The 16,516-nt window shown below is 37.8% G+C and overlaps 1 protein-coding gene and 1 long non-coding RNA gene across 14 annotated transcripts in view; one reads left to right on the forward strand and one right to left on the reverse strand.

Annotated features, from left to right (window-relative positions):
* LOC309619297 overlaps nucleotides 1-16,516 on the forward strand; it is a 388,116-nt gene that overhangs the window by 200,526 nt on the left and 171,074 nt on the right. The window lies entirely within an intron of this gene.
* KRT39 (keratin 39) lies at nucleotides 394-11,326 on the reverse strand. Its single transcript, XM_082374358.1, is given in 9 exon segments — nucleotides 394-3,333; nucleotides 3,336-3,448; nucleotides 4,843-5,063; nucleotides 6,392-6,517; nucleotides 6,630-6,791; nucleotides 7,441-7,597; nucleotides 8,253-8,335; nucleotides 9,195-9,200; nucleotides 9,204-11,326. Coding segments are annotated over 9 exon segments (1,467 nt in total). The 5' UTR covers nucleotides 9,672-11,326; the 3' UTR covers nucleotides 394-3,202.

Below are 16,516 nucleotides of genomic sequence, written 5' to 3' on the forward strand. Positions count from 1 at the left end.
GTTCTTTTTGCTTCTGCTGTCTGCTCTCTGATAGAAGATAGAGATAGAATGAGGCTATCTAAGAGGCTTGTACAAGCTTCCTGATGGGAGGGACTGGTGGTGGGTAGAGCTGGGTGTTGCTCTGGTTGGCAGAGCTCAGTAAAACTTTAATCCTCTTGTCTGCTGATGGGTGTGGCTGAGTTCCCTCCCTGTTGGTTGTTTGGCCTCAGGCGACCCAGCATTGGAGCCCGCAAGCCCTTTGGTGGGGCTAATGGTGGACTCCAGGAAGGCTCACACCAAGGAGTACTTCCCAGAACTTCTGCTGCCAGTGTCTTTGTCCCTGCAGTGAACCATAGCTGCCCCCTGCTTCTGCAGGAGACCCTCCAACACTAGCGGGTAGGTCTGTTTCAGTCTCCTATGGGGTCACTGCTCCTTCCCCTGGGTCCCGATGAGCACACTACTTTGTTTGTGCCTTCCAAGAGTGGAGTCTCTGTTTCCCCCAGACCTGTCAAAGTTCTGCAATCAAATCCCACTAGCCTTCAAAGTCTGATTTTCTGGGAATTCCTCTTCCCGTTTCTGGACCCCCAGGTTGGGAAGCCTGACATGAGGCTCAGAACCTTCACTCCAGTGGGTGGAATTCTGTAGTATAATTGTTCTCCATTTTGTGAGTCACCCACCCAGTGGTTGTGGGATTTGATTTTATTGTGATTGTGCCCCTCCTACCATCTCATTGTGACTTCTCCTTTGTCTTTGGATGTGGGGTATCTTTTTTGGTGAGTCCCAGTGTCTTCCTGTTGATGATTGTTTAGCAGTTAGCTGTGATTCTGGTGCTCTTGCAAAAGGGAGTCCAGGCTCCTTATTAGCTTTAAAAGGTTTGACCACTCATGTACAACTTCCAGTAGATGGTTTTATCTTCCCTTATATAGAGAAGACACTTAAGAAATCTATTAGCTCTTGAGTGGTTAAACCCCTTCTTACCATGCAGTTTATAATAACTTATTTTGATCGTGGAAGGCATGCGGGATACTTTGCTCTGAGCAGGAGGAAGATGTCTTATTTCTGGGAAAAGTTGACAACGGCATTGCCATATCAGCCTGAGGTTTGCCTGAGTCCAGCGAGGCTCCTAAACCCTGAATCTTGTTGGAATCAAACCTCAGAGCAGACCGAGCAGCTCTGACCCGTCCCCATTTGATTTCCCAGTTAGTGTTGATGGCGTGTATGGGGTCTACTGGGGACCATCTCTGAACCAGACCATGGAAGGAAATGACATATGCCTAGTTTTCAGCATAGGGAATAAAAACTCCCTTCTGCGTGGAATTTTACAGCTTACAAGACCCTTTCACCATCATTATCCCATTTAATCCTTCCAGCCATGCAGCAGGCAGGACCCAAGTTGTTATGTCCCTTTTATTCAAGGGCATAGAAACACATAAGCTGGGATGAGACTCTGTCCTGGGGTTTCTGAGTCCAAGCCGTATGCTCTTTCCACGTTTCAATACTTCAGTCTGAGACAGTATGCAAGTAAGTGCTGACCAGGGGTAATCTGAGCATTCAGAGAAAAGAGAGATTATTGATAGAAAAGAGATCCCTCTGGGAGTTCTGCATTCCATTTGCATAGTGTAAGTTGCTACTTGTCTGGTGGAAGTGGATGGCTAAACTGTAAGGTAAACAATGCTTTTGTCTTTGATGTGGGCATCAGTCATCAACTGATATCTGATACATATGCCAAGACTTCAAAAATGCTTTCTTGAGTAGAATTGTGGGCTTGATCACAGGAAATATTGTTCTATTCTTTTTACCCCCCCAAAGCCAAACACTGTTAAAACTTCAAAATCATGATTGGAGAATTAAATTCATGGAGAAAGAATTTTAACGTGAGATAATAATGACATAATTAGGTCTAGAGCTTATATAAAAATAACATTTGTATAGTACTTTTCAGCATACAGAGCAGCATTACATAAAAATTTCATTTGATCTTCACAACAACCCTGTGAATTAAGCATGATCCTCATTTAACAAACAAGGAAATTAAATCTGATGAAGCCTAAATGTTTTGTCCAGTGTCACAGTTAGGAAGTGGCAAGTATAGAACTTCAGGACTTTTGACTTCACATTCTGTGTTTGACTTGGAATTATTTACTAAAAACTCTGGAAATGTCAAATAATTTTTGTGGGGACTGACTTAAACACTCTTGACCCTACTGTAAGAAGCTTTAATAAAGGCTGGTTCCTAAATGGTGCTTTCTCAAACTGGGACTGCCTTGTGCTAGCAAGCAGCAATTATTCATGATTACTTTTCTGCAAAGTTTGTTGCTATTAAGTCCATTTCTCTCTGATGGATAGATTGAAGTAAGCATCTAAGTTATTTTTTCATGGCACCTGTCACAGGGACATAGAGGAGCAGGGTAATGTCTTGAGAGTTCCAGCTACATGTTCCTTGTCAAACAATCAGAATCAAATCCCATTCCCTAAAGAATAGAAAGAGAAATAGCAAACATTTAATGAGAGGATCCATGCTATTTCTTCAAAATGCTCTAGATTCACTCCCCACAACGATTCCTGATTCTCGATGAAAATATTTGGAGAGCCTGATGGTTCACAGAATTTTGGAGAATGTGGACATCTTTAAAAATATCTTGGGACGGGTGAAGTGTGTACGTGTGGATAAACAGTAATTGAGACAGCAGAGGTGAATAGGATTCAGACTCATGACTATTCAAGGAAACTAAGTATTAAAGATATTTTTCTCTGTTCATGCTGTTACCATATAAGCTTCTTTCTATATCCAAAGAAGGGGTTTAGAAGGGAAGGTTGTAGATTTTCACCTTCACGTGTCATGGCCCAAACCAATTCTTGAACTTGTCTGACTGGCTCTAAAGAGGAATGTAAGTAAACAAGGCCTGAATGAACACAAGAGAAACCTGCCCATCACCTGTGGAGTCAAGTAATGTAGGTCACCTTCTCTTGCACCTATAAATCAGTGCCTGACCCTCAGATAAATGGGAAATGTGCTTCCAGAGAAATGTCATTTATTATCATGTTGGCGGCAGTGACTTAGGGAAGGAGCAGAATAAAAGATATTCTATCTAGCGATGGGGAACCAATGTAGTAGCAAGAAAATAAGTACCTTAAGGAACTGGGAAGTTCTTAAACCTCTCTGGCAGGAGCAAGTATTGGCCTCTCTTTCATGAATGAGGGTCATTTTTATCACCTTGGGATGTCAGACTTTGGCAGTTCTGGTGATGAAGCAAGGCTGCACGTGCTCATGAGAAGAAGTGACTCTCCCATCCTTAATCTCCTCGGTGATGGTGCAGATTTTAACCAGAATTCTCAGCAGGGTTTTGCAGGCACCGTGGGACTCGTGTATCCCACAGGGGGTGAGGATGATGTGTGAACTAGGGCTCTGGCCTTACTGGATATGCAAGTGGAAGGCTCACATTTGGTGGCACATGGGTGACAGGGAAGCCTAGGAAAAAACAAAATTTTACCTGTGGTTGAAAGAAGGCAACGGTGGCTATGGAGAAATGGCAGTGGTTAAGTTTTCAACATTTGTCACTCAAAACAAGTACTTCCCAATGCTTGATTATTCATTTTGTACTGTCATTAGTTGAAGAAAAGGAATCAGACCAGACCCATGGGAAAGCAGCACCCCAGGTTTAGAAGTGCTAGATTATGTAAGCTGCCATTACAGCCAATGCCAGAGCACTGGACGAACACTCCAATAGTCCAAGACTGGGGTGGAGCCCAGCTCTGTCATTTGCCAGCTGGTGACCTCAGATAAGTCAGCTAACCCTCTTGAGCTTTAGTTTTTCATCTGCAGAATGGATATAGTGGGAACTCAACAGTGATAAGGGACAAGTCGACGAGCTTACTATCTGAGGAAAGCAAGTTAATCTGGTATTTTTCTTAACCAGAGAGATAGTCACAGTACTTTTGGTGGCCTGGTCCCCATCTATGGAAGAGTCCTCAACGCATCATCCAGAAGCTCTAAGGTGCCTTCTGGGTGTCTATAAATGAATAATCTTTAGAGAACTGGAATTAGGAGGAGTTAAAAGTAAGAACCCTTTTTAGAAAGCATCATGTTTCTTTGATGATTCAAGGCACTTTGGTATATTTGGTATATTGGAGCTCCTCAGGGTGATTGCATAGGTTGACATTGTGCTAGAACAATGTGGACATGCCAGTTAAAAGATTTCTGTGAATGGCGTTCACTGATTGTTTTGGGGATGGATGTCCCCTTAGCAATTGTAACTAGGTCTACATTTGGGGTGTTAGTTTGGACTGAGTTGATTCAAAGAGCTCATGCTCCATGTCACTTCCTTATGAGTTGGTTAGCTTCTTATTTAAAAACTTACAACTTCTATAAAAAATGCTGATGCACACATAGGTACATGCTGTTGTTGGCCATCAAAGACAAGTGTGGACAGGGCTGGGGGTTTCAACCTGAGCAGAACGTTCCTCCAAAGGAGGAAGCAGGGTTGTCCTGTTTGATCTTGTGAAAGTCAGACGTTCATCTTAGTAGGGGGAAATCTGTAAATTGCCAGGAATGTTCATCTTTGAGGAAACCATTTTTTTCCCCTAGTAATTTTTAAAACTCTAAGAAGTTAGCCAACCTGTAAGGAGTCAATCTGGAACACTGGCTCTTCAAAACGACTCAGTTCAGCTAACCCTTCAAATTTGGACTAGGCTACAATTGTAGGTCTCCAAATGGCACAGCTTGAGAGAGTGGATTGACTCTCCCGGCCAAAGCTCTCCATCACTGGCAAGAAGACCAAGGCACTTGTCCCCCATTGCCAGTGGCAGTACATACATGTGTGTGTTTGAGCCTCTTTCTTGCAGAAACTGGTTTTATTTTCATACTTGCCATCTGAGCTCTCCAGAAGGCTGTGGTATGTGGTAATCTCATGCTCTAGCCGGGACTTGACGTCCAGCAGAATCTCATATTCTTGGTTTTGTCTTTCCAGAGTCCCCCAGATCTCTGCCAGCTGAGCCACTAGGTTATCGATCAGACACTGGATCTGGGCCTGGAAGGCTGTGTAGCGGGCCTCCGTTTCTGCCAGGGCACATTCCTGGGACTCTCTCTACCATGGAGGAGGAAAGGAGGATTTATAATGATGACTCCTTTAAACCCAAGTCATTTGTTATCAGTGTCATTTTAAACAATGGTTTCTTGATGACAGGTACTAATGAATCTCCAAGGCTTCTTGACTTCTTATTACTTCCTAACCAAATAAATCCAAAAATAAAATTATCAACTATGTTAAAGCTTGCTTTCCTTTATCTTCTTTTTTGGGACTTCTCTTTAAATATTTACTTATCTTCTCCCTCCTTAATCACCAGACAATCTCCTACCACACTCTCCTACCTAGGACAGAAAAAAAATACCAACTTATTTCACACCCAGGCATTAAAAACGCATTACCACAACACCTCTTTCTACGAGGGTTTCTACCTAAAAAGGAAGTGAGCAGCATTTAGCCATAAACAATTTCTTTATATGTAAAAATGAGAGTTGAAACTTTGATAATTAAATTTCTTTCCTGATCTATCATTCTGTAAGCCTATGGATAATGGAATTTTAGTTTTCAATAACCTATTACTTGCATGATTATTCCAATTTTTATAGATGAGAAAACTGCGGTTCAAGAGGTTAAATGAGTTGATTAGCTGGTGACAAAACCAGCTTTGGGGCAAGGTCTTCTTAATACCCTTCATATCAGAGCATTTAAATAATTTCCTACTTCAGAGAGGCCGTGCGTAGAATGAGGAAGAAGTGGTTCCAGCTTTGGAACCTGTATTCTGGCTCAGACTCTTACTTCTTTTGTGACTTTTGACAAGTTACTTAATGCCTCAGGAGCTTGTGTCTTCATCTACAAAATAAGTGAAATGAAACTTATCTTGGATTTGTCTTGGTAAAATCACCAAGATTTTACCAGATGAGCTTTCTGAGCCTCATCTGTAAAACTGGCTTAATAATTATGCCACCTCCTTCATAAGATTATTTTATAAATTTGATAGTTTGTAAAAATGTTTTGCATGCAATAAAATGCTCTCTTAGTGTTTCCCAAAGCGTACTCCATGGATTATCATTGCCATGAAATGCTCTTTAAAAAAAGGAGTCCACAGTCAAATGAGTTCTAAAATGCTGAATACCAGATATCCCCTTCTTGGAGAGTCATGGTGAACATCCGCTTATTAAAGGCCTGAAGGAAGGTACCTTGTTTAATCTTTGTTTAATCCAGCATTTCCCAGGCTTATTTGACCTCAAAGTCCTTTTTTGGCCACAGATCCTTTAACAAACAGAGGAACTGCTGTTCTGAAGGATACACTCTGGGAAACACTACACCACACAGGTGTCAGGGACTACTGCCATCACTGCTGTGCTAGGTTTGGTCAGTGTTTCAGGTACCATTCGGTGCTGGGCCTGCAGTTCAATCTGTAGAGTGTTCATGGTGCATCTCAGTTCAATGATCTCCTTCTGGAAGCACGGCTGCTGTTGAGTGCTGGTCTCCACCTCCTGGTTCAGCTCCTCCATCTGAAACATAGTCAAAGAACATGAATATCATGAAGGAAAACTTGACTGTGATTCAAGAGCCCCTGGAAATACAATGTCAACTCTTTGTTTTTGACTTATCTACCCTCGCCACCTGTGCGTTGAACCACTGTTCTACATCTCTGTGGTTTTTCTCCTTGATGGACTCATATTGACGTCTCATTTCTTGTAGAAGCTGGTTTAGGTCAACAGAAGGGGCAACGGTCACTTCAATGTTGAGTCTGTCCCCAAGCTGGCTCTGTAAGGAATTGATTTCCTATGGAAAGAAAAAGAATGTGAAGTCACTTGGTGAACAGATGACTCCCTTGTGTTCTTGTTTCAGTCTAACAGCGATAATTTAGCTTCACTGCATCTGAAATTGAGCCCACAATAAAGGAATACGTGATTTATAGGCACTATGAAGATGCTATAAAATGACTTAAGGCTATTTCACATATGACTGTGTGTTCAGATATGTTCAACATTGAAAAGAATTGACCAGCAAGATCAGGATTTTAAAGAATTTAGATCATTTCCAGGGGTCATGGGTGAAGTGGCATAGGGGTGGAATTTATCATGAGAGACCATAGTCTCCATGATGCTAATATGTGCTTATGCCAATATCTACTTATACCAATAGTGGCGGAAGTCTGTGCAGAGATGCCTACAAAAAGATGGGAAACATGTGCTCACAGGAAATTGGGTTGCTTCCTTATCCTGGAAAAGCTGGAGAAGACAGTGGAGGCTTCAGTTACTGTGTTGTGGGCAATGGATTTGAAAGACATTGAACCAATGGTAGTAGCAGTAGGTATAATCAGGTATAACAGTAGTGTCTAGTTGAACTCAAACTGTCAAATTCAACTCAAAGAAATTGATGCTATTTTTAGAGGCTCAGCTTGTAAGGACTCCGTTGGTCTTTCTCTAACCTCTTCTTGGTTCTTTCTGAGGCAAAGGGGCTCCTCCTTCAGAGACTGGACTTGTGCCTCCAGGTCAGACTTGCCCAGGGTCAGTGCATTCAGTATCTGCTGTAGGTCATTGGCATCTGTCTCCACTAGCTGGTGTAGGGACACCTTGACTTTGTACCTGTAAAAATGGTACATGAAAAGAAAAGCATTAAAATGTAGGTGGTGTAAATCCGGCCAAGCAGAACTTTCTTCTGCATTTTCCTCTGGGCTTTTCATTTCCTATATTTCTATTGTAGGTTTTCTTCTGTTTCGAGGTGAAACCCTTTGAAAAACATCACTACTTAATTAGGCTTTCTAAATTAGTTTGAGTGATGCTACCTTGTTATTTGAGATGAAAGAGTTTATCCTCCTTCCCCTGCCCCTACAGGCAGTGCAGTGGAAGTGGAAAGAGCAAGAAATTAAGATTTAGCAAGCCTGTGTCCAAGTTTTGGCTCTGTCTTGTACTAACTGCATGTCTTTGGATAAATAGCTGGATCTTGTTAGACCTCAGTTTTCTCACCTTAAATGGGCTAGTAATATATTAGCTCTACCTATTTTATTGACTATTGTGCAGGTAATCAGATGGGTTCATATGTTAGAAACTACAGATACTGTATAAATGTGAGTGGCTATGAATCTTAATCATTTATATCGAATTTGAAGGTCTTCTCTGGGCTGGTGCTGACATAGTATGGGCAGGAGGGTTAGCAGACCCAGACACGATCTTACTGGGTATGTGTAGCATCAGATGCAGGGTGAATTCTATCATGAACCACAGAGCTGGGTGGGCTTACTTTGCTCTCAAGTCATCAGCAGCCAGTTTGGTGTTGTCGATTTGTGAGACCAGTCTGGAATCCTCAGCCTTGGTACACAAGATCTAGAATTAAGAAGCTGTACACACAAATGAGACAAACACCAAGATCTCCTTCTTTAAAAGCGTCCAAGGGACTTGTGTGTGTTTCAATTAACAGGGAGAGGCTAGTTAGGCTTTTTATAGCTATGCTTAGGATGCTTGGGAAACTTTGGAACTTTTTGTTATTTTCCTAAAAGATCAGCAAAAATTACTTCAATAAAAACTTCTATAGATGTTTTACTGTTAAAATATAAAGTTCATCCTAAATTTGCATAACATACCATGGTCCACTAGAATGTAAACGCTATGAGGGTAAGACTTTTTTGTTCATCAGTATGTTCCCAAAACCTAGAATAATGTCTGGTGCGTTGTTGTTGGTGCTCAGTAAATATTTTTTGAAAAAATATAACAGAATAAGTCCAGCATGTGTAGCAGCAGCGTATCACTCTGATTAGGAAACTTAGGTTTGGTGTGGGAAGAAACTATTTAAACAATTTAGAGATGACGTAATGAACATAAAAGGGGAAAAGAGTGGTGATGGTTGAAAAAAATGGATAAAAGTTAAACTGTTTAGGAACTTATTAAAACAAAATTCTTTTCCTTAGATCCCTGTTTTCTTATTTTTGTTAAAGAAATGGCAGCAGTTGTTAATACATTTTGGTCCTGTGTTATCTGGTTTAAATGGCAGAGTGTATTTCTGGAAAATGAAAAACTATAAAACTCTAAATATTGCCTCAAGATGACAATTTCATTCAAGAGATTTTCTTATTCTACAAAATATTGTTCAGCATAAAAGGAACTAAGATATTACAGTTTAACAAATGACTATTGCTTGGAGGACATCAATTCACAACGTGATTATACACATTCCTGAGAATCTTACTTTCTGCTAGAGCTCCTCAATGGTAACATAGTAGGACAGGTAGTCAGGACATATGACCCGGAGCTTCTTTGTTACACTCTTCCTGGATTTTACATTTTGCCACTGCAGTGTGGCATTCTCTCGTTCCAACATTCGTACCTTTTCCAGGTAGTTAGCAAGGCGGTCACTCAAGATTTGCATGGTCTCTTTCTCATTACTGTTGGTGCCATCACCACACCAGCCACAATCATCCAGAGAGGAACAAGCATTGACATTGCTTATTAAGCAGAGGGGTGTGAGACAAAAGCAAGGAGTGGATTGGCAGCCCTGGGACTGGGGAGCTCTCAGAACATGGCCAGGTGGTTGACAGCTGTTGGCTTCAAGACCACAATGCTGGCAGCTGGTGTTAGAAAAGATGGTTCTTAAATTTGCAATTCTAGAACAGCTTTGGCATGGCGTTGAAGAAGACATAGTTGTTTTACAGCACTTGGTATCCATAGTGTGTGCCCAGCTTTGGTTTATTTAAAAGTCTAGGTCTTTGGTATCCAAAGCTCAAGACAACCATGACTGAGTCTAAATTCCAAGCCTCTTGGCATTTTCCTGTTTGAAGTGCTTATATAGGCTTTGCTCTAGGTGCGGTCACAGCAGGCAGGAAGTTTTCCTTTCTAATGTTTATATAAAATCCCATAGGAACATCTTATTAGTCTGTTTTTTACTTGCCTGAGAAGAGTTACTTGTCTCATAAAAATGTGCACTTAGGCTATTACTGAGTTATTACCCATCACAACTACTACTTGTCATTGGGTTCAGAGCTTCACCTTATGTCTTCAAAACGACCTGTCGTCATGGTTCTAACAGCATCCATTATTAAGCAAGTGTGAGTATATTAAGTTCATTAAGTCCTTGTTGACCTCTTCCTCTGGCATTGAGCTTGACCAGGAATGAGTCCATCCTTCTTTTCCTTTCTTCTCTAAAAAAGGGAAACTATTGATATCTAATAATTATTGGTGAACTTAGAAATCAATATATTATTTCGGTCTGTCCAACTGATTTTCCCATTTTCGTTGTTTGGACATTGTATGGATTAAAATGTTGGTCTTAATCAAGACTCTTTTTAAAGGTAATTGCTGGGTTTCTGTTTTAGCTTTCCAGGTAGGGTTTGATTGCTAACAAGAAATTCTTTGGAAAAGAGGCTGGTTACCTTTTGATTTTCTGTAACTCACATTCTATGATATTTTTAGTACTCAGTGTTTGCTTGTCATACTACATTAGCTAAAAATTGTTGTGGTGTTGGTTTACATTTGCTGTTTAAACATGATCTGCTGAAAGGTAAGTGTGTTCTTTCTTAGTAATACTTAGCATTGTTCTTAAGGAAGCTCTTTGTTCCTGATCCTTTTTGGAGGCCCTAGGGGAGAATCATTTCCTTGCCTTTTCCAGCTTCTAGAGGCTGCCAACATTCTTTGGTCTATGGCTCCCCTCCATCTGCAAAGCCAGCAATGGCCAGTCAAGTCTTCCTCACATCACATCACTCTGACACTGACTCTTCTGCTTCCCTCTTCCACATTTCAGAAAGAACCCTTGTGATTATATTATTCCCACTCATATCATCTAGGATAATCTTCCTATTTTAAGGTCAGCTGACTAGTAACCTTACTTTTCCTTTGTCATGTAGACTAACATATTCAAAGGTTCTGAGATTAGGACATGAACATCTTTGGGGGCCCATTATTCTGCGTAACACACAATGGAAGGAAAAAAACACAATTTACAATAGCACCAACAAATATAAAATATGCAGGAATAAATTTAGTTAGAAAGATACAAGATCTACAAGAATAAAATGTTAAAATACACTGAAGAACAGAAAACTAGAATAAATGGAAAGATACATTATGTTCTTGGACTGAAATACTGTAGTCATCATTAAAAAATAATCAATTATATCTACATTAATTTCACTTAGATCTCAATAAACTTGAGATTGTCTCATTAAGTGACTTTTTCAACTAGACAAGATAATTCTGAAGTTTTATGAGAAAAATAAAACCAATTAGAATGGCCAGGAAAATTCTAAAAAAGAAAAGCTACAGAAAGACCAGTACTTCCAGGTATTAATAATAAAATGTATTTTAAACCTCAATAATTAAAATGTAGTATTGATGCATGAATATTCAGACTGACCAATAAAATAGACTAAGAAGTCTAGAAATAGATTCCCAAAGAGCTTGAGATTTAGTATATGATAAATGTGACATTTAAATCAATGGGGAAAAGACAGACTATCATATACAGTTTGGGGACAGTTCTGTATCACTTAGGATTGGGGAAGGGGAAGGAATGTTCAATTCTGTATCACTCAGGGTTGGGGTAAGGGCAAGAGATGTTGGAATCATACCTAATGCCTTATAGTAGCACAAATTTACAAAAATTCAAATATGAAAAAATAATATCAAAAATGTACTAAAAGAAAACATAGGAAAATCCTTTTATAAATTTGCAGTCAGAAGGCCTTTCTAATAATGACTCAAAATTAAGAAACCATATAAAACTTATAAACTTAACATCAAATAACTTGTGCATGGGTAAAAAAAAAACCTATAAAATCAGAAGAGAGATGACAAATTGGGAAAGAACATCTGCAATTATACCACAGACGTGATCAGAAGGAAAATAAGGAAGGAACTTTTAAAAGTGCCTTAGAAAAAGTGTTCAATGTCACTAATAAAAAAGGAAATGTAAATTTAAACTACACTGAGATATCATTTTATTTTTCCACCTAACAGACTGAAAAAAAAGTCAAAGTTTGATAACAGACACATTGTATTGTGTACAACCTCTAATTTATTTCTGGTGGGAGTGTAAATTCATATAAGTTACTATAAAGCTACTATAATCAAGGCAGTTTGATATTGGCATAAGTGTTGGCAATTAGATCAGCAAAAAAGAATATAGAGTCTAGAAATAGACTCAAATTTGTGGTCAATTGGTTTCTGACAAAGATTCCAAAGTAAGTCAATGAGAAAAAGATAGCCTTTTCAATAAATGTTGCTCAATTAATTAGATAATTATATAGCAAAAACTAATACATCTTGAGCTCTACCTCACACTATACACAAAAATTAATTAATGATGGATTAAACACTTAAATGTGAAGGTTACATGTATAGGCATGCCTTGTTTTATTGCACTTCACAGATTTTGCATTTTTTACACATTGAAAGTTTGTGATAACTTGCATTAAGCAAGTTTATCAGCATCATTTTCCCAACAGCATTTGTCACTTCATGTCTCTGTCACATTTTGGTAATTCCTACAATATTTCAAACTTTTTCATTTTTGTTATATTTGTTATGGTGATCTGTGATCAGTGATCTTTGATGTTACCATTACAAAAAGATGACAACTTGCTGAAGGCTCAGATGTAGGAAGGTTAAAAGACAAAACTAGTGAAATCATCTATATCCACAATAAATAATTAAGGGATACACAAAACAAAAAGATGTGAACTATAACAAAAACATTAAATGTTGGGGGAGGGAGAGTAAAAATGCAGGATTGTTAGAATGCATTCAAATTTAAGAGATTATCAACTTAAAATAATGATCAAATATATATTATATATGTTATATATATATATATGATATGGACCTCATGGTAACCACAAACCAAAACCTACAGTAGATACACACACAAAAAAGAGAAAGGAATACAAACGTAACACTAAAAATAGTCTTCAAATCCACCAGAGAATAGAGCAAAAGAAGAAGAAATGAATAAAAAAGAACTACAAAACAATGACAATAAGGACACACCTACCAATAATTACATTAAATGTAAATGGACTAAATGCTGCAATCAAAAGACACAGAGTGTCTGAATGGGTAAAAAATCAAGACCCATATAAAAGCTGCCTATAAGAGATTCACTTCAGATCTAAAGACACACACAGATTGAAAATGAGGAGATGGAACAAAGTATTCCATGCAAATTGAAATGAAAAGAAAGCTAGGGTAACAATACTTATATCAGAAAAAATAGACTTTAAAACAAAGACTATAACAAGAGACAAAAAAGGACGTTACATAATGATAAAGGGATCGATCCAACAAGAAGGGATAACAATTGTAAATATATATGCACCCAACATATGGGCACCTAAATACATAAAGTAAATATTAACAAACATAAGGGGAGAAATTGACAGTAACACAATAATAAAGGGGAACTTTAACACCCCACTTATATCAGTGGACAGATCATCTGGACAGAAAATCAACAAGGAAACACTGGCCTTAAACAGCATGTTAGATCAGATAGAATTAATTGATGTATACAGAACATTTTACTCCCAAACAGCAGAATACACATGCTTTTCAAGTGTACATGGAACATTCTCCAGGATAGATCACATGGATCTATGGATCTAGGCCACAAAACAAGTCTCAATAAATTTAAGCAGATTGAAATCATATCAAGCATCTTTTCTAACCACAACAGTATGAGACTAAAAACAACTACAAGAAAAAAACTGCAAAAACAACAAACACTGGAATCTAAACAACATGTTACTAAACAACCAATGGGTCACTGAAGAAATCAGAGAGGAAATCAAAAAATACTTGAGACAAATGAAAATGGAAACACAATGATCCAAAATCTATAGAAAACAGCAGAAGCTGTTCCAAGAGGGAAGTTTATAGAAATACAAGCCTACATTAGGAAACAAGAAAAATCTCAAATAAACAATCTAACCTTACACCTAAAGGAACAAGGAAAAAAAGAACAAAGCACAAAGTTTGTAGAGGGACAGAAATAATAAAGATCAGAGTGGAAGTAAATGAAATAAAGGCTAATAAAACCACAATAGAGTAGATCAATGAAACTAAGAGCTCGTTCTTTGAAAAGATAAAATCAATAAACTTTTATTCAGATTCATCAGGAAAAAAAAGAGAGAGGCCCCAAATAAATAAAATCAGAAATGAAAGAGGAGTGGTTACAACTGATACCACAGAAATACAAGGGAACATAAGAAATTACTATGAACAATTATACACCAATAAAATGGACAACTTAGAAGAAATGGATATACTCTTAGAAATGTACAATCTGCCAAGACTGAATCAGGAAGAAATAGAAAATATGAACAGAAGATTACCAATAATGAAGTTGAATCAATAATACAAAAAACTCTCAACAAACAAAAGTCCAGGACCACATAGCTTCACAGGTGAATTCTACCAAACATTTAAAGAAGAGTCAATGCTTATCCTTCTCAAACTATTCCAAAAAGTTGCAGAGAAAGGAATGCTTCTAAACTCATTCTATGAGGCCAACATCACCCCAATACCAAAACCAGACAAGACACCACAAAAAAAGGAAAATTACAGGCCAATATCACTGATGAACACAGATACAAAAATTCTCAACAAAATATTAGCAAACTGAATTCAACAATACGTGAAAAGGATCATATACCGTGATCAAATGGGATTTATCTCAGAGATGTAATGATGGTACAGTACCTGCAAGTCAATCAACATGATACAACACATTAACAAACAGAAGAATAAAAACTATATGATCATCCCAAAAGATGTAGAAAAACTTTTGGCAAAATTTAACATCCATTTATTATAAAACTCTCAACAAAGTGGGTGTAAAAGGAACATATCTCAACAAAATATGGGTCATATATGATAAATCCAGAGCTAACATTTTACTCAATGATGGAATTTGAAAGCATTTCTTTTAAGATCAGGAACAAGATGAGGCCCACTCTTACCACTTTTATTCAACATAGTATTGGAAGTCTTAGTCACAGCAATCAGAGAAGAAAAAGAAGTAAAAGGAATCTAAATTAGAAAGGAAGAAGTAAAACTGTCAATGTTTGCAGATGACTTGTCACTATATGTAGAATATACTAAAGATGCTACCCCAAAACTATTAGAATTAATGAATGAATTCAGTAAAATTGCAGGATATAAAATTAATATACAGAAATCTGTTGCATTTCTATATACTAACATCAAACTATCAGAAAGAGAAATGAAGAAAACAATCCCATTTAAATTACATCAAAAATAATAGAATATCTAGGAATAAACTTAATCAGGAGGTGGAAGACCTGTACTCTGAAAACTATAAGACGCTGATGAAAGAAACTGAAGACTGTGCAATCTTTCATGGATTGGAAGATATAAAATTGTTAAAATAACCATACTACACAAGACAAGCTAGAGATTCAATACAATCACTATAGAAATACCAAAGAAATTTTTTACAGAACTAGAACAAATAATCCTAAATTTTGTATGGAGCCACAGAAGACCTCCAAATAGCAAAAGCAACCTTGAGAAAGAACAAAGCAGGCAGTATCACACTCCCTGATTTTAAACCATACTAAAAAGCTACAGCATCAAAACAGTATGGTACTGGCACAAAAACAGAAGCATAGATTGGTGGAACAGAATAGAGAGCCCAGAAATAAACCCACACACATATGGTCAATTAATCTATGGCAAAGAATGCAAGAATATACAATGGGGAAAAGACAGTCTCTTCAGTAAGTGGTGTTGGGATAACTGGACAGTGACATGTAAAAGAATGAAACTAGACCACTTTTTTTCACACCATATACAAAAGTCAACTCAAAATGGATTAAAGACTTAAGTGTAAGACTTAAAATCCTAAAACTCCTAGAAGAAAACATAGGCAGTATGCTCTCTTTGACATTGGTCTTAGCAATATATTTTTTAATATGTTTCTTCAGGCAAGGGAAACAAAAGTAAAAATAAACAAATGGGAACACATCAAACTAAAACGTTTTGTGCAGCAAAGGAAACCATCAACAAAATGTAAAGGCTGCCTAATGAATTGGAGAAAAGATTTTCAAATGATATATCTGATAAGGGGTTAATATTCAAAATATGCAAAGAACTCAGACAAGTCAACATCAAAAAAACCCCTATCAACCCAATCAAACATGGGCAGAGGACCTGAATTGACATTTTTCCAAAGAAGACATACAGATGGCCAACAGGCACATGAAAAAATTCTCAACATCACTAATCATCAAGGAAATGTGAATCAAAATCATAATGAGATACCACCTCACACCTGTCAGAATGCCTATCATCAGAAAAACAACAAATAACAAGTGTTGATGAGGATGTGGAGAAAAGGGTTGTGGACAAATATAAATTGGTGCAGCCACTATGGAAAACAGTATGGAGGTTCCTCAAAAGATTAAAAATAAAATGCCCTGTGATCCAGATATTTCACTTCTGAGTATTTACCTGAAGAAAACAAAAACACTAACTAAAAAAGATATATGCAACCACATC

The sequence above is a fragment of the Balaenoptera borealis genome (assembly GCF_965194805.1).
Source record: "Balaenoptera borealis genome assembly, chromosome: 20".
NCBI classification, from domain to species: Eukaryota; Metazoa; Chordata; class Mammalia; order Artiodactyla; family Balaenopteridae; genus Balaenoptera; species Balaenoptera borealis.